Here is an 18,927-nt window from a genome sequence, read left to right on the forward strand (position 1 = left end):
TTTAATATAGCGTGAACGTAGCATGTCTTTAATATAGCGTGAACGTAGCATGTCTTTACTATAGCGTGAACGTAGCATGTCTTTAATATAGCGTGAACGTAGCATGTCTTTACTATAGCGTGAACGTAGCATGTCTTTAATATAGCGTGAACGTAGCATGTCTTTACTATAGCGTGAACGTAGCATGTCTTTAATATAGCGTGAACGTAGCATTAGCATTTTGAACCTCTGGCTAGAGAAACAATGGGGCCTGAAAGTGTAATGGAAACATGTTTTATTCACGTTTGTGCCCCCTGTTCCATCTCAATGAATGGTTTGGGTGACATGACCTGATGGGTATTTTGTTTGTGGCATACCGGCTTATTTCAGAAACGCTTGTGTTGTCGCTTGTTATATGTTGTAAAATGTGTATGTGTTTTATTCAGAATTATTTATAATACATCCACTAAACTCCAGACATTCACACTTATTTAAGCATTAAGGTCTGAGGGGGTGTAGTACAACGCAACGCAACGCAACGCGGACTGCCTGGATACAGCCCTCAGCCGTAGTATATTGACCTTATACCACAACCCCCTGAGGTGCCTTACTGCTATTATAAACTGGTTACCAACTTAATTAGAACAGTAAAAATAAATGTTTTGTCATACCCGTTGTATACGTTCTGTTATACCACGGCTTTCAGCCAATCAGCATTCAGGGCTCGAACCACCCAGTTTATAATTATAAGTAACGTAGACAACAGTTGACAGAGACAATGCTTCAGGTGAAGGACATGTTAAATGTGTTAGTCTTTGAATATTTTGCTAAGACATAACACAATATCTTTTTTTTTTTTAATGAAATGTTTAGACTTCACTGCCGTGTTAGTTTTTACTGCTTTGGTTGTTTCACTTTTAAGTTGAAATGGCGTTAAATGGATTTGAATTGTTTGATACACACTCCCACATTTGATCATAAACACACACATGCATTCAGAACACTTCTCTGTACGTATGTCATATATCAAAAATATACATCATATCAATTATGTTTTCAAGAATACTATATTTTATTTTATGTCATTATGTAATATTGGGATACATGTATCAGAAGTACAATCTAATAATTGAGTTTGTATTTTCTTAACTTTTCCTGGCTGTAACTACTTTACAAAGTAGTTTCAAAAGCAGCACAATGTTTGTAGAATTTTATTTGCACACAATAGACAATCTAACATGACCAATTCTGATAATACTATTCACAACTAACAAGTACATCATTCACAGCCTATTAGTAACATTTATTGGCAAACTAGTAAGTTGATATAGTAGCAGTAGTAGTCACAGTAGTGTTTTCTTCTTAGTTGTAACACAACCCAAGACCCTTCCACATCCATATGCTAGTGTGTTGAGTATTGTGGTCTTCCCAGGGTGAGACTTAGTGAGCATGTTTATGGCGGAATGTACAGAAGTTCAAATACACGTCTGCCTTTTTCATCTCACTCCTGTCAGCAAGAGAAAGTCGTCCTGGCCCATCGGTCTGTCCAGTCAGTTCACTTGGACGGTGTGAATATACTATACTATTCTAGCATGTGGTATGTATTAGAGAGCTGGTAGTAATTTCAGTGCCGCTAACTAAAGAATCCTCCGGGGAGACTTAATTACAGGAAGACCAGTCTAAATATCATTGAGCTGCATATTTTCCATGACATGATATTTCTCAGCTCTCTTAGACTGGCTTGCTCTCGCTCTCTCTCTGCTCTCTCTCTCTGCTCTCTCTCTCTGCTCTCTCTCTCTGCTCTCTCTCTCTGCTCTCTCTCTCTGCTCTCAGCTCTCTGTCTCTCTGGTCTGTCTCTGCTCTCTCTCACCCTGCTCTCTCTCCCCCTGCTCTCTCTCCCCCTGCTCTCTCTCCCCCTGCTCTCTCTCCCCCTGCTCTCTCTCCCCCTGCTCTCTCTCCCCCTGCTCTCTCTCCCCCTGCTCTCTCTCCCCCTGCTCTCTCTCCCCCTGCTCTCTCTCCCCCTGCTCTCTCTCCCCCTGCTCTCTCTCCCCCTGCTCTCTCTCCCCATGCTCTCTCTCCCCATGCTCTCTCTCCCCCTGCTCTCTCTCCCCCTGCTCTCTCTCCCCCTGCTCTCTCTCCCCCTGCTCTCTCACTCTGCTCTCTCTCTGTTCTCTCAGCTCTCTCTGCTCTCTCAGCTCTCTCTCTGCTCTCTCAGCTCTCTCTCTGCTCTCTCAGCTCTCTCTCTGCTCTCTCAGCTCTCTCTCTGCTCTCTCAGCTCTCTCTCTGCTCTCTCAGCTCTCTCTCTGCTCTCTCAGCTCTCTCTCTGATCTCTCAGCTCTCTCTCTTGCTCTCTCAGCTCTCTCTTTCTCTCTCAGCTCTCTCTTTCTCTCTCAGCTCTCTCTCTTTCTCTCTCTGCTCTCTCTCAGCAGTTTTGGAGTCCATATATTATAGTTTGATGTTGAGAAAAATGCTAATTGTCTTAGGGTCTAACCTCGTCAGGTGATGCTGCTCAGAGAGATTGGAGGGGCCACTGGGTCACTGTCCAGTGGTTTTGGAGTGGAGTGCAAAGAAACCATGTTGAGTGTAACACACACACACTCTCTCTTTCTCTCTCTCTTTCACACACACATTTTCTCTCTCACACACACACACACCAAGGGCCTGCATGATGAGGGTTTTGTAAATGTTTGCAGATTACTGTTTCTCTTAAATCCTTTTGGAACCTCAAGTCATGTTAAGTTTAAATAAAAAAGGAAAGGCAGTAAGGTTTGGAGGCTCTTTTGCTTTGTTGTAATATCTTTGGCTCATGTTTCTGGATATTGGGTTTGACCAGAATCATGTTTTGTTTTGATGACCTGTAAGGGCACAGCACAGGCAAATTGGGGTTTTAACAATGAATTTTATATTTTCTTATCAGTACATTTTATACTTTACATACAATGTTGTATATCTGCACTAGAAATACACTGAAATACACGTTATTGCCTGAGTATCAATTAAATAAAACTATTGGATTTTAACTATTAGATTAGTGCCATTCAGGTAATACAGTAAAGACACGTCGATACAATGTCGCGCTTTGACATTGTAACCTCACTCCCGCTACCATGCGGGTATAGCTAGCCTGCGTTGGAACAACGCCATTGGAAAATAGCTTTATGAGATAAGATGAGAGTCCGATTTGTTAACGTAACCGTTCATGTTCACAATAACCCCGAATGCTCCCAAGAGTCATTGCTAGTGTTCCAGCTGGGTTCATGGCTCTATGATAACTTTACAAATTTTACAATAATATATGAAAATTGCATGAAGTTCTACTAATTGTTGCCAGTTTTCTATCATTGTTTTATAAACTCGTTTTGATGTTTCCATCAGCTTGAGCACCTTTGTGTTGATGTTATTTTTCGCATGGAGTTTTCATTGTACTAAGACTCATATTAGCATTAGATCCGTGTTGCATCTGAATGTGCACTTGAGTTATACACTATTGCTTTATATCATAAGTATAGGATTATTACATTTTTATCAGGCTTATTCATGCCATTTTGTCACATCTTAAAATAATTTTGACCAATTTAATTTCGAATCCATTCTGGAATTGCAATGCAAAACGTCAAGACTTAGACTAAATAATTAAAGACATTTCTGGCAAAATAGACAACTCAAATCAATAAATATTTATATTGACATTTGAATATTCACTTTACTTTCGTAGTACGAATTATTGATCAATTAAATATGCTACAATATGAATAGGTTATATGGCCATGCATTTTCAGTGATCTCTTTAACATTACATCTGTCATCCTGTGATATAGTAAACTATCAATAAGCATAGCCCAGAATAGCAGCGTATTTTTTGTCTATATATTTCAAACGTTTCTTGTTAGGATACTAACCTCTGTACAGAAAAATAACTTGGTAAAAAGACAATTACGTTTGGATGGCGGTTTAAAATACGTTTCTTCTTTCAGCTCCGGAGGAAGATATCCTCAAAGGCAAACAGTCCATCAGAAGTCACGCGATGGGAAATCAGAACTCTGAGAGTGAGATATTGTTGGATGGCGACGATGACACTCTATCATCCTTGGAGGAGAAGGAATTGGAGAACCTAACAGGTACCGCATGCAGCTCATCCGTTTCATGTCCCAGCGCGCATCATTTAGAAGGGGCTGGGAACGCAGGTTAGTTGAATTCTCCCCTCCCGCCTTTAAAGAGTCTCCATTGCTAACGCGTGCTGGTGCTGCTACGGGTACTTTGAGGCGCGCATGCAGGATAACGGGGCTCCCGAACGGGTAATAAGGGGGGATAACCTCCCCAGCGCCTCCCATTACCCCTGGAGTCTCATGATGTTTTGTGATGCTCTGGCTTTGGGGGAGGAGAGGACAATAACACACACATAAACATGTCCTATTGGCGCTTGTATACAAGTTCACATATCTCAAAGCAAAGCGCATTTTTGTTTGTAATGAAATTATAGTACAAAAGTACCAACAGGCTTGTGTAATATGATTCATAGTTAGCTTTTGACACAGTAATTATTAAATTTTTTATCATTGAGAGGTTGAGAATAGGCCTATAATTGAAGAAGTGAACTGTGCATTTTGTCTAAATGTTTTGGCCTCGAGGTTCGTTTCTATTTTGGAGCCTACCTCTGACTTTATGTTACATGTTAAATGAATACCGCAAATTTGTACTCATGACAAGTGCGATATTTTGACACATGCATCCCATGTGGGCCTATTTTATGATTGGGCGTAGTGTATAGGTGCACGGCTTTTAGCTAAACGGTATTATTTTCACATTTTAGAATAGCACTTTGGACCTTAAACATGTTCTGTGTCTTTAGTTGTTTATGATTGCTCTATATGTGCAGTTTTCCTATATGAATCCATGTCGAATAAATGGCATATGCTGAGATCAAATCAACTGTAGGCCTTGCCGTTAACAAGACTCAAACACATAAAATGACGTTGCTGTCCAATTTCTTATCCACTTTAAATCAATTATCTCACACCCATATTGATGTAAATGTGGCTCCCTATACCTGGAAATCCTATAGGCCTGTTAGTTATGTTACTAATCGGATTGCATCCTATATAATCCTCAATTTCCCCACATCGTGGCTTTCCACTATAACTTGTTCACCCACTGTAGACTAATATAAATGCGCTCAGAGCGCAATTATATGAAAACACAACGCCCACGATGACAATAGGATTAAGGGGAGATCCCATACATATTAAATTGACATGGATTCTGAAATGAAGTGGAAATTGTAACGTGGGTCTCCTACTCCTCTGACTAGACAGACAGACAGGAGGCACGTCCCAGTACAGGCAGCTGTCTGTCTGAACAACACCAGGAGTAATTGAATGTCTCCATGGCAGTGATTGAAAAATGTTATTTCGCGCCCGGATTACATGCTAATGCTCACAATGCTCGGAGGGCTACGGGGGAGGGAGGGGGAGACGGCAACAAATGAACATATCTGTTTATTCCATAGCCATCCGTTTCGGAAAGACGTGGGTGCTTTGGGGAAATCAAGCCGGGCTCTGAAGCCCCTTTCTGCCGCGCGGCACATCTGCAAATACAATGCTTCTGCACACGTGGAGAGCGGGGCAGGAGCGGCAAGAGCTTACACGTTGCTCCCTCGAGCGGCCTTCTCATTGTCATACTGGCATAAATTAAGATTGATGAGAGATTAAACAGACGTAGCACCAGCCCGCAATCAATGGGGCCTGATTGACAGCTGATTCTATTTTTTGACAAAGCTGGTCTGTCTTGGGTTACGCAGATGCTGATAATTTATTTTACTCAGCGGGTCAAACCACCTCTCCCTCCCTGTAGTCTAAAGAGGAACTGTTTAGATCGTGGTGATTCTGGTTTCAGTGCTTCTCAACACGCCATATTAGATCTAACTCGATCTAGCAAGGAAATTAGGTCTAATAATAGTGCTAATAATAATTGTGAAATGTAAAATTGCATTCTTAATTTAAATTGCAGTTACACAAATCATTTGCATGCAGTTTTAAGCTAGAAATTATACAATTGAGAATTATATTTATTTTTCTTCTTGACCTCGCATCTGATAGATAGGCCTATACAATCGACCCATCGCCTAGACCAGGGGTGCCCAACCCTCTTCGTGGAGATCTACTGTCCTGTAGGTTCAGTCCAACCCTATTATATCAGATCTGATTCAGCTACTTAAGGTCTTGTTGAGCAGCTAATTAGTAGAATCAGGTGTGTTAAATTAGGGTTGGACTGAACCCACAGGACGGTAGATATCCAGGAAGAGGGCTGGCAGACCTGTCCTAGAGCAAATGTTTTCCCTCATTAAAAATGCATATGTGGCCTTCTCTAGGTTGTTATGGTATTTTCAGGGAGACAAAAAGAGCCATCAAAGTCAGTGCGTGCCCTTGTTGAGTTTATATGTTTACTTTTAGACGCTGTTGCCCTTTGAAAAAACTCTCGTTTTCTCGAGGAGGGGAAGGGGGTGATTTTTGTAAAGCGGGCTAATGTTTGCTTTCTGGCCCGTGCCGTTGTTGGGCCCTGTCTGTCTCCTAGGCCCTGTAAACATGAGCACTAGCGCACAGCTGGTCGCCCCGGCGGTGGTGGTGAAAGGAACGCTGTCCATCACCGCGTCTGAACTCTACTTCGAAGTGGATGAAGAAGAGGCCAGCTTTAAGACGATCGATCCAAAGGTAAGGGAAGGGCTTTAACTTCCATTGATCCAAAGCAGGCCCTCCCGTCATTCTGTAAAACCAGCTTTCAAAATGGCTCAGGCCTTTCTCCCAGTCCTTCCCTGACCCCAGCACCTCAAAGTCATGCTTTTCTGCAGCCTAATTGCTTTATAAAGCCTTTATAAGAATTTAGTAAATAACTCCAACCATGAACATGCGTAGACTAAAAGCCTTTAGGCTATTGCATGACGACTGTAAGCAGCCTCGACTTCTGCGATCATCAAGTCAAATAATTATTGAATAATCCAAATGTAGATCGAGACTCAATCTCTATAATTGAGATTATAACAACCGTATAGGCTATGATGCTGTTATGTGGTGTGTGTATTTGCGTAGTGAACGTGAACATTAAACTATAGCTTCACTCGTGCTTGAATTGCATTGGTTTAGCGGGCTACGTCATTGACAACATAACGTCTCTGAAAACGGGTGTTTGCTTTGCAGATTCGATTCACAAAGGCCTCAGAGTCTGCAGAAGCATCACAAGCAATCATTTGAAAAATAAGTTAGTCTATCGCACATGATAATACAATGTGCCTGATATAGAGAGAAGACTATGCCTGCTCTTCTTCCTTCGGGTCTTTCAGTTGTTCGTGAAATACAGCCCAGGAATCAGAAATACTGTGTAGGCCAATGGCTTATGTTGTGGTAAGTTTTGTTGAGAATAAAAACCATGAAATTACTTGAATTTATTATTCGACACCTTTGAAATGTAGCCTATATGATTCATTTGAATATCCCAAATAACAGGCTATAGTAAGTCATATTAATTTCAAAACATCCTCTTTCAATTTGTATTCAACAGTTCAGTGATAAACCAAATAGGTCGCTTGTAGCAGAAAGCAATATGAATCAGGTCTCGTTAAGAAATGGGCCCTGACTTTCCCTGGCTAGTCATTGAGTGACAGTTGTGTATCTTTTTTTCAGCAGTCTGCGCCCAGGGTTATTGGCAATAACAACAATAACAGTTATAATCAGAATCTAGTTATAATAACAGATAAGTTCATTAATCAACATTTGAGGTTTTGCGTTAATATGTTTCTGTTGAAACGGCAAATGAATTAACCTGAATATAGCAATGGTCTATTCTGGTGAATGGGCCTACTACAAGTGGGTGGTGTGTTTCTCTTTATCCTCAGGCTATAATTCAGCGAAGAAATTGCATATCTCCCCAATAGTTAATAAACAGTAATAACAGATATGCATACCGGTGTGTTTAAATATGATTTTTGCAGCCATATAGCCTATCGACATCAAACTGTCGACTAAATTGACATTATTCTTTTGTTAAAACAATTTTCATCAATTTGAACTAAATTATATTGTGGTATATTAATTATTCCAAGACGAAAGTTAATGTATTTTCTTTGATATGCATAATAATGCAGAACTCGTATTTTGTATCAAATGAATCTAGGCCCAAGATTTGCCAAATGTATTTGTATTAACATTCCTTTTTTACGGACATTAATTCTGTTTTTCACACAGGAATTGATTTCACGATCCTCTTTATCTAGTAAATATACATTTGTATTACTCTTACTAAACAATGCCAGTTCTCAAACCATGTATACAAACACAAGGCCAAGTTGTAATGTAATTTTCTTAGTTTTATTAACATTTCAGTTTAAGGTCAGTAATGAAAAATTGGAACTTGGCACGCTACATTTTATTCTTTCACTTAAAGATTTTGTGCATATAATTTTAAATAAGCATTTATTCACTTTGTGAAAACATTTATAAACAAAACAACAACAAAAAGTATTACATTTAGCTTAATGTACCTTCACGTTCTCTCTCTCTGAATGGCAATGTCCCATTTCACTCCGTTGTAAAAGTTTTTTTTTGTTTGCATGTTTTTAATTTCAATTGTTTCACATTGCTCGGAGAACCCAAGATCATGACGTTTTCCTCCACTCTGAAGTGATCTCAAAACGTCACCTCGGCCCTAAATCGCAATAGTATCACAATCAGACAATATGACAGTTTATAATTTGTCCAAACTTTTTGCATTAGTGAGGATTTCCCTCGCCAGTCTCCACGTCTGCTTTGCGGCAGCTTCAAGGGCAGAGTGTGGCTTCCCCTGAAACAGGTCCAAATTTGGTAAGAAATAATGGGGGCATCTGCGGCACTGCAAACACGAGATGAGCTGCAGCAGAATTCCGTTGATTCGATCTCCGAGGCAGGACTCGTCCCAGTCGGTCTCTCTCGGGTGTTTCTCACACTCATACAGCAGCAGGGTCTTCATGTGGTAGCTCTGGAGTGGCTGACCGGGTAGCTCGAGATGACGGTCGCGGAGAGTCTTCAGGACCGAGAGGCATCTTTTCCTGCATCCCGCCATCAGGAGCCTATTCTCGGCCTCGCTGAACTGCAAGACCCAGGCGTCACTCTCAGCCGAGCTCTGTTTCCCGGTCAACGAGTAGCACTCTTTGGAGAGCAGGTTAAAGCCCTCGGCCTTGACCTCGGCCACCCGGTTCGGACCAGGCCAGGGGATATGGGGCATGGGCCACTGGGCAGCGCTCCTAGGCCAGATCCCTGTGCACTTGAACGCAGGGGTGATCTGAACCACGTATCTCTCCCGGATCCTTAGTTTTACCTCACTTGTATCTGCTACCATTTTAACCACGTCACGGTAGCTACACTTATCCACCGCTTGCGCCACCAGAGTCTGAAACCTTGAGCGGATCTTCCGGGCGGAAAGGTAGCCCGAGGCCGTTATGAACTCGACCCAGAGAGACATACTTCTTTTGCGACCGTCGCTCAGCTTCAGTACAGCGCAGCCGGGCAGAGAACCGTCATCAACAAAGTTGAACACTCCCATCTGGTTGAGGTAGAGGACTACCTCGAACTCGTTGGGGGCTATGACCTCCATCCCCTCGAAGCGCGCCTCTATCTCGCTGAGAGAGGAGATGAACCGGGGTTCCTGCACCTCGACCTCCTTCAGGACGTCCGACACTACCTTACACACCTCCCGGATAGTCTTTGCAATGGCCGCTTTTCGAGTTTGGCATCTCTCGCTGTAGTATTTGTTGAGCTGGTAGACCAGCTTTGCCTGCGTCGCGATCATGTTTGGGCAGAGGTCCGGGCTGTACACCGGCGAGTCGCAGTACGTTGACGGATCCAATGCTTACCGGTAAAGCCAGAGGCGAAACGCTCTTCCCCAAGCAATGGAAAAAATATATTATTCAACTTTTTTTGCGTACACAGCGGATGGACGTCAGACAGTTTCGGAAGGAAACCGATAGGGATGCAACGTAATAGGCTACTAAATATCAGTCCAAGTCATATGCAGTAGGCAGCCCCAGAATGGGGTGGGCTCAGTGTACAGTATAATACCGTCCGTGTCCTCGCGCTTGCAGACCCTAAAGGATAAAGCTCTGGTCGTGACCACTCATCTCTCCTTGTCTGTTCGGTTGAACGTGAAAACTACGCGTTATTCTCCTACCTTGCCACACTGTTGTCCACACTCAGCTGTGCGAGCTGGACTTGTGTAGTTTATGAATGGTCCCCTAGAAGAGTGAAAGGGGTCGGGCTTCTCCTCCTGCAATCAACGGCGGAGCTGTCAGTGCAACCAGCCAATCAGAGGCCTCTCCGACAAGCACTCTTTCACGAGAGGCACACTTTCGCTCTCCAACATCCTGCGCGCGGAGCCTCTGCTCCCAGGTCGAGATATAGGAAGATAAACGTTTCCTTTTCGTGTACACAATTTGTGCTCTTTTCTACGAAGTATATTTAATACGTTTTAAAGACAGCTGTGTCTCTTTTGCCTTGACCTAGCTTTTTTTTCCCCATGTGTGCACGTGCACAATATAAAATGGAAATATTTAGAAGGAGAATAGGTTGCGCATTGAGTGATGCTGGATACCTGGCAAGGGAAGTGTTTATTTACTTGCTCGCTTCATGTCTGAATGGCATCAATTTGGAACCCTTTTGTTTTTCTATGGCAGTTAATGAGGCTTGATACTACTTTATAAACGTTAGCACTAATGTTGTAATCGTTTTTGACAATGTAACTAATACGTTTTTTAAATTCTGTACAGTTATTGTATGTATGCATTATTGGACTTCGTGCATTTGCATATTTCTAGTGAATTGCTAATTTATGTATATCAAGCAATTTTTGACTGATGTTTTATGACATTTATGCGTCAAACAAGAAAGCCTAATTTTTATTAGAAAGCGCGTCTCCAGGCTTCGGGTTCAACACGGTGTGTGATAATCAGGTTAACGAGATAAATCGAATGTTCAGTGAGTGTACAATATTTCTAATATTTGTGTTTTTTTTTTCGTAAAATAGCATATTTTATTTTCCTGACTTTCAGTATTTTTGCTCTCCAGTCTAATAGACTAGAAGTTGTTCACATTTGAAACCTCTAACATATTCACTTGTCTTAAAGGAAATGCTTTTTGTTTGTCTTTTTGTGCCTAGTGATTTCATCTTGGTGTATCGTGACAATAGATTATAGGCCTGAATAGTTAAAATTACACCCAGTAATTTCCCTCTATCGGAGCAACAACATTCCCCTCACCGAAATGTGGTTTATTGTTTTCCCATACTAATTTGGCCTACTACTTTCCCTAATATTCTATCGTCCAAATCAACATTATATTACATCCATATTTGACCCATTTCGATTACATATTACACAAGTCACCCATTTCATGCCATTGCACAATTTAAGAACGGAGAACAATTCCGCATAGAATGGATGCGCACTACACGCACCTGCAGTGCAAGTTTTAGCACGCGTGTAATTATAAAATGTGATGAACGATAATAAGACTATAGGCCTATTATTTTAATTGACATCGTAAGACCCGTTGAGATGTTAAAAACGTGGTATTCCATAGTTCTTCAATACTATGTTTGGGGCCTGTTTTATTGCAGCCTATTTGCCCTTGTCGTTTTATAAAGCGCATGTTAAATTAATAATTCCTAATTCAGAAAAAAAGCAAAAGGTCTGATGTTTCTCTTTTCACATTCTTATTACAACAATTGAAATATGCAATTGATTTCCAAGAAGCTCAATTATATTTTTAAATCACTCTAAAGACATAAACAACCGGCTTTTTCTTTTTCATCGTGCGCTGTGCGTGGTTTTCTAAAAATGCACGTACTTTTAATCTGGTCATCGCTTTATCGGCGCGTGAACCTTGTCGGTGATGAATAATAAACGGACAGGGGTTCTTCGCGCGGGCCCGGGATTGTAATTGAAGTCCTCTTATCACCCCAGACTTCATGTTAGATGACTTAAGAACCAATCACCGTCTCCTCGCGGGCACGGCACCGAGACGCGCGGGGAGAAGGCGGGGTGTGAGACTGCTCCTCAGACAGTGATGCTGCAAAAGAATGGCCCCCAAAAAATAACGCATCAGTTAAATGAAAGCTACTTAAGTTAAAGTCCTCTTTGCAAAACTATTGATCTATCTGCAGCTCAGAAGCTTCTTTGCCCCTCCTCCCGTTGTAGACTACTCAAGTTAATGAGGCGCAGGTTGTTAGGAGCTTTGGCATTATATTCATTAGGGAGTCAATCGGACATTCTCTGTCCAGTGGACGTCGTTTTTATGTCGGGATCCCTCGAGGCTTTTGGCCTAATTAGACATAAGTGTTTTAATTGCAACGACTTTTGGCTATTTGGAGCTGGAGACATCTTCAGGTCCTTGTTATGGTGATAAGCAAAGCACCCAACGATGCAACGACGCGGAGTTAACATGGCTTCTCAAAAATCTATATTGATGACATGAAAACCTTCTGTCGCATTCTTATGTACGTTATGAAGTTATTTCAAAAATGTATATTGTATCTCTTCTCAAATATATTGTTATCATACAATAGTCAGCGAAGCTAATTTAACACGTGTTTAGACATATGGGGGAAAAACTGCATTTGCAGATTGTTTGGCCCTTTAAACAGAGACAGACTAACATTTTAAATGTAATTGATGGTGATATTAGTAAATGACTGAAATGCTATTGTCTCAATGTTATGCAGGCGTTATACAGCCAATGCCTTTTTTTGTAGTTTAGTATTACTAAAACGCAACGATTATTTCCCATTTTGGAGAATATGCTTTTTGCCCAACTATACATGATGTTTCCCACAGATTGGTCAGCATGACCACTACACAGAGGTTAATGAACTCAAACATTCCTGGAATACTCATGGACTCTATTTAGCTTTAGTTTCTCATTCTCATCACATTCATTGTAGCATCGGGTTTAGCTGAAGACTGGAAAAGGCAACCACTGAAAATACAGTGTGGATACTGAAATAAGCCACAACGTTGCCAGAAACCAAGTGATAGTGTTTTTCAGTTTTTCTCTGCAAACAGTTTTTCTGTAAATGTTATTTTTTTTTTTTTAAACAGTAAAATGGCAAATGCCTGTGGACTTGTCGTTCTCATAGATTCCAGTAGTATTGATGAAGCTACTAACAGTACAGGGATTACAGATTACTGTAGTGTTGGAGATGAGGTTGGATGATATTTGGGGAGACATCTTCTATGATATGCTACTCCAGATATTGCAAAATCTGATAGTCGTTTTGCGCAGTTAATGAGTAAATCATTCCAGCCTGTGCTGTTTTTGTGCTTATTTACGATAGTAACGTTAAATAATCTTTGTATTGTGAAACAGTAAGGCTTAGTTAATTAATTTAGACTTCATTTTCAACATATTTAAACAGCCTAACTGATAAAACTGCACAGTTTTTGATTTGTCAAGTTGAAATCGAGGAGTCTTGCACCTTACGATATATCGTCAATGTCAAATATCACGATATTCCATTTGATCATATATCGGCCCAACCCTAGTAGGACACCTCGGGACGGGTTCACAAAACTCACTGTCTTGATTAACTAACTATAAGCCTAGATGTTGAAAAACTATAGAACTGTAGTTAAGGGGTGTGTCTGCTGGATATTTTTATTTAATTGAGGGATTTGTTTTATTGACTATTTCCTGGTTCAAGTTAAGTAATGTAACCTCAAGTCTGTGATCATTTTCACTTATGATGAGTGTATTTGGTGTTTACACATATACAGTGCATTCGGAAAGTATTCAGACCCCTTAACTTTTTCCACATTTTGTTACGTTACAGCCTTATTCTAAAATTGATTAATTTGTCCCCCCTCCATCACAAAATACCCCATTATGACAAAGCAAAAACAGTTATTTTTTGTTGTGCAAAATCTGAAATATTACATTTACTTAAGTTTTCAGACCCTTTACTCAGTACTTTGTTGAAACACATTTGGCGGCGATTACAGCCTCGACTCTTCTTGGGTATGACGCTATAAGGTTGACACCTGTATTTGGGGAGTTTCTTCCATTCTTCTCTGCTGATCCTTTCAAACTCTGTCAGGTTGGATGGGGAACGTTGCTGCACAGCTATTTTCAGGTCTCTAGAGATGTTAGAAGTGCTGCAGAGATGGTTGTCCTTCTGGAAGGTTCCTCCATCCCCACAGAGTGACTGTCAGAGTGACCATTGGGTTCTTGGTCACCTCTCTGAACAAGGCCCTTCACCCCCGATGGCTCAGTTTTGCCTGGCTGAGGCCACTGTGTTCCTGGGAACTTTCAATGCTGAAGAAATGTTTTGGTATGTCTCGGAGCTCTACGGACAATTCCTTCGACCTCATAACTTGGTTTTTGCTCAGACATGCATTGTCAACTGCGGGACCTTATATAGACATGTGTGTGCCTTTCCAAATCATGTCCAATCGATTGAATTTACCACAGATGGACTCCAATCAAGTTGTAGAAACATCTCAAGGATGATCAATGGAAACAGGATGCACCTGAGCTCAATTTCGGGTGTCTCATAACAAAGGTTCTGACTAATTATGTAATTGAGGGATTTCCTTTTTTATTTTAAATATAAATTTGCAAACATTTTAAAAACCTGTTTTCGCTTTGTCATTATGGGGTATTGTGTGTAGATTTTAGAATAAGGCTGTAATGTAGCAAAATGCGGAAAAAGTCAAGGGGTCTGAATACTTTCTGAATGCACTGTATAGGCATGCTACACACACACACACACACACACACACACACACACACCCTTCTCAAGAAAATGCAATCTGGTAATTTTCGCATGATCCTGCATATTTGGTATTTTGCATTAACCATCTCTGTTTTCTAAACCTGTTCCTATCTTTGATTTACAGTTGGTGGAGTGGCATTCATGTCAGTGTAGTAGTCAACCTATAACATACACCTCCTATCTGTTGTTATTAGCGAAGTTCTGGATCTGGAATAGAACCGTAGTAGAATTGACGCTGTCAAGTGACGAGATAAGCCACATAGACGCAAGCATTAATTTGGAAGTTTCTAGCAAAAATACTTGAACTCTAACCAAACAGGCAAAGTTACATTAGGTACCGCGTGATGTATGGTTTACTTACAACCTTGATTTATTGTAAAGATGTAAAAAAAAAAAAAAAAAGCAAAACTGTTGAGATTTGACATTCTTTTCCCCTGAATCATGCGCGACTGGAGGAATAGTCGTACTCAAGGAGCCTTGGCGTGCAGCTTAAGAAAGAAAAAAAGAACGGTTAAGGGTTTTTATTTTAGGCTGCAAGACTGTTTAATATCAAAAGCACAGTTCAGTCCCTGAGAGATGAATACACGCCCCAAGGATGTGTCCCAAATGACACCCTATTCCCTATATAGTACACTACTTTTGACAAGAGCCCTATGGACCCGGGTCAAAAGTTGTGCACCATATAGGGAATAGGGTGCCATTTGGGATGGGACACACTCAATGTCGTGAAATTGTCCAAATGTAAAGTAACACGCTAACTGTAGCTTAATGAAATATATGGTGACAGTAAGTATGACTTATAAAGACAAATTGTAAATACACTCTGAATGTCAGACAGGGTCAATATACACATCTGGAATATAAATTCTTGCCTTCATAAGCAACTGAAGCAAAATTGTGTGAACCGAAGTTCAACTGATTTCACACTGTGTGACAACACTGCACCTATTATGGGCAACGCGTGCAGAGCTAGAATGTTGTTTTTGGTGTTCAAGTAGTTCCTATGTATGGATGGTATTATGGAGGTTGTATTAGGTGTAGTTAGTCATCACAATGTCCTGTAGTTTCAGAGTGTGTGTGTGCGTACACATGTGCACGCGCTTGTGTATATTTTGGCCCCACCCTTTGACCTCTCCTTAATTCATACAAACATTTTGTGTGAATCATCTTTTGGACTCATCATTCACTATTCGTTTCAAAGTTTTCACAGATGTTCCCTTAGCGTGTGGATCTAGAGGGACTTTTTTCAAGGAAAGGCTCGCTTTTGGCGAAAAGCTAAGTGAGGCTGCTTATTCTTAAGGCCTGTCACCCTTTTGTAGGAACAGAAAGAAAACAAATAGTCTCAGAACCATAAGGTTGATCCCTCTTAGCCAAACAGAGTTCATTTCCGATAGCCTCCTTCAGAATCCATCATGTTGGAGTACGCTACAGAACTGCAGAGATTCTAGAATTCGGTTTCATCTCCGTGTACTTTCTCTTTGGTGTCTGTGCACCTTATATGGCATTTTGGATTCTGGCGTCTATTTGAAGTCATCCAAGGCCATGTTCAGTGTTCAGTGCATCAATGGTGATTATGCTAATCATAAAGATTTTACACGTTAATACACATGGTATAATGATTATAATAATTTGGGGGATTTTATGTAGCCAATATATGCCCATGTTATGTTTTAGGTTAAGTGTTTAACTAAAACTAGATTTATTACCATCAACACATATGATAGTATCCATGTAGCATAACGTGACACGTGTTATTGGACCAATCACGACAAAGAGCAACTCAGTACCTGGAAGAAATAAAAACATGTCATAGATACTGAACAGCTTCTTTTGAGGCCCTTTTCAGCCTTTTTTTTGGCTTCTATCGAAGTCATCTTTTATTCTCTGCCTATTTATCTCTGTCTGAAAACATCCCACATTATCAGACGGCTCCTAAAGATCGTTCTCTGGTCTGTATTGAATAGAGTAAAGGAGGATGAGGCCTGCCTGAAGATTCAGTCTTTGATCTGAGTCTGTGTGACGACTCCACAGTGATCCTCTCACTACACCAGGACAGGGTCCATAACCCCTCTCTCTCTCACTCTGCTTTCTGTTAAGCACCTCTTTTTCTGACTCACTCGCTCTCGAAAGTACCCCCTCCCCTCCCCGCAACACACTACCACATCTGCCCAGCTACTGAAGAGGCTAGCTAGTGAGCTACCAGATTACTCAGCCTAGCCCCAAGGGGTTATGGGATATACGGCTGCTGTTTTTTTAGCACCTCGCTGGCGTACAACACAATGTAGCCAACCCTCCCTCCTCGTGTATGTTTTGCCTCCATATATATATTCTTCGTTATCCGTTTTCAATGTTGAAGGGAATCTTGCCGTCCATACAATCTGCAACTTGACCTGAACATTGGGTGTAAGTAGTGAGTCTGGATAACTCATTGGGATTTGCATGGCAGTTATATTTGCTCATTGAATGTATCTAATAGATGGTTATGATGGTGGTTAGGGGTCATTGTTCTTTAGTGAAATCAATGATGACCAAGATGTATGTCATAGATAAGCTCTCGTATGTCTGTCTGGATACAGATTCATGTTCTTGGACGTCTCCAGTCGTCCCACTGTGAGTAATGGAGATATTTGAAGTAGTAATTCTGACAGAATGAATAACTTTTCCTCAGTGAATATATTAGAATACATTGGGTTCCTTTACACTCCTCTCTCTCTCTCTCTCTCTACCTCTCTCTCTCTCTACCTCTTTCTCTCTCTCTCTACCTCTCTCTCTACCTCTCTCTACCCTCTACCCTCTACCCTCAATCCTCTCTACCTCTCTATCCTCTACTCTCTCTACCTCTCTCTCTACCTCTCTCTACCCTCTCTACCCTCTATCCTCTCTATCCTCTACTCTCTCTACCATCTCTCTCTCTCGACCCTCTACCATCTCTCTCTCTCTCTACCCTCTACCATCTCTCTCTCTCTACCTCTCTACCCCTCTCTCTCCCTCTCTCTCTACCTCTCTCTCTCTCTCTCTCTCTCTCTCTCTCTTTCTCTCTCTGTCTTTCTGTCTTTCTTTCTCTGTCTTTCTTTCTTGTTGGAGAAGGGGAGATATAAATAAGGAATACAGGAATTGAGTTCAGAGGCCCGAGATGTTCGGTGGGGAAGAAGAGAAAAGAAATCTGCAACAGTTTTATTCCTGTGTCTGGTTGAGTTAGCGCGCTTTGTACTTTCAAGTGAATGATAAGGGGGAGGATGTCAGGCAGCGAGAGGGGCTTTTAGCTGCAGATTTTTTTCTCTTTTCTCCTCTCCTCTGCCGGTGGAAATATGAGAGGCACAGGGAAAGTGGCTCACCGGCAGGCAGACACACATACACACACCAGCACACACTCACTCTAAGGCGTCACCCAGGCACTGGTGCATGGACCCAGCTGCTCTCTCTGTAGGAGGCAGTGGGCCCAAAAATCAGGCCGTGGTACTAATTGCTTGGCTGGGCCTCTGCATCTGGCGGTCACACGCGCGCGCTCAGACAGACACACACAGACAGACACACACAGACAGACACACACAGACAGACACACACAGACAGACACACACAGACAGACACACACAGACAGACACACACAGACAGACACACACAGACAGGCACACACAGACAGACACACACAGACAAACACACACAGACAGACACACACAGACAGACACACACAGACAGACACACACAGACAGACACACACAGACAGACACACACAGACAGACACACACAGACAGACACACACAGACAGACACACACAGACAGACACACACAGACAGACACACACAGACAGACACACACAGACAGACACACACAGACAGACACACACAGACAGACACACACAGACAGACACACACAGACAGACACACACAGACAGACACACACAGACAGACACACACAGACAGACACACACAGACACAGACAGACAGACACAGACAGACACAGACAGACAGACAGACAGACAGACAGACAGACAGACAGACAGACAGACACAGACAGACACAGACAGACAGACAGACACAGACAGACAGACACACACAGACAGACAGACAGACAGACAGACAGACACACACAGACAGACAGACAGACAGACAGACACAGACAGACACAGACACACACAGACAGACACAGACAGACACAGACACA

General features: G+C 41.7%; 2 protein-coding genes across 4 annotated transcripts in view; one reads left to right on the forward strand and one right to left on the reverse strand.

Annotated features, from left to right (window-relative positions):
* Positions 1-18,927, forward strand: part of LOC129841026 (lipopolysaccharide-responsive and beige-like anchor protein) — a 329,530-nt gene that overhangs the window by 187,761 nt on the left and 122,842 nt on the right. For all 3 annotated transcript variants that reach the window (XM_055909138.1, XM_055909136.1, XM_055909137.1), the window contains 2 exons: positions 3,954-4,097; positions 6,550-6,686. In XM_055909138.1, the coding sequence (XP_055765113.1) occupies positions 3,954-4,097; positions 6,550-6,686 (281 nt within the window). The remainder of the gene's footprint in view (positions 1-3,953; positions 4,098-6,549; positions 6,687-18,927) is intronic.
* LOC129841027 (protein mab-21-like 2) lies at positions 8,315-10,226 on the reverse strand. Its single transcript, XM_055909139.1, has one exon. It carries the CDS (start codon positions 9,790-9,792, stop codon positions 8,713-8,715), a length of 1,080 nt encoding a protein of 359 aa, XP_055765114.1. The 5' UTR covers positions 9,793-10,226; the 3' UTR covers positions 8,315-8,712.

This window comes from Salvelinus fontinalis, chromosome 42 (genome assembly GCF_029448725.1).
Source record: "Salvelinus fontinalis isolate EN_2023a chromosome 42, ASM2944872v1, whole genome shotgun sequence".
In the NCBI taxonomy this organism is placed as follows: domain Eukaryota; kingdom Metazoa; phylum Chordata; class Actinopteri; order Salmoniformes; family Salmonidae; genus Salvelinus; species Salvelinus fontinalis.

What these genes read in the sequence shown, in the direction of transcription:
- LOC129841027 (XM_055909139.1), bottom strand. Translation starts at nt 9,792, where the DNA reads ATGATCGCGACGCAGGCAAAGCTGGTCTACCAGCTCAACAAATACTAC.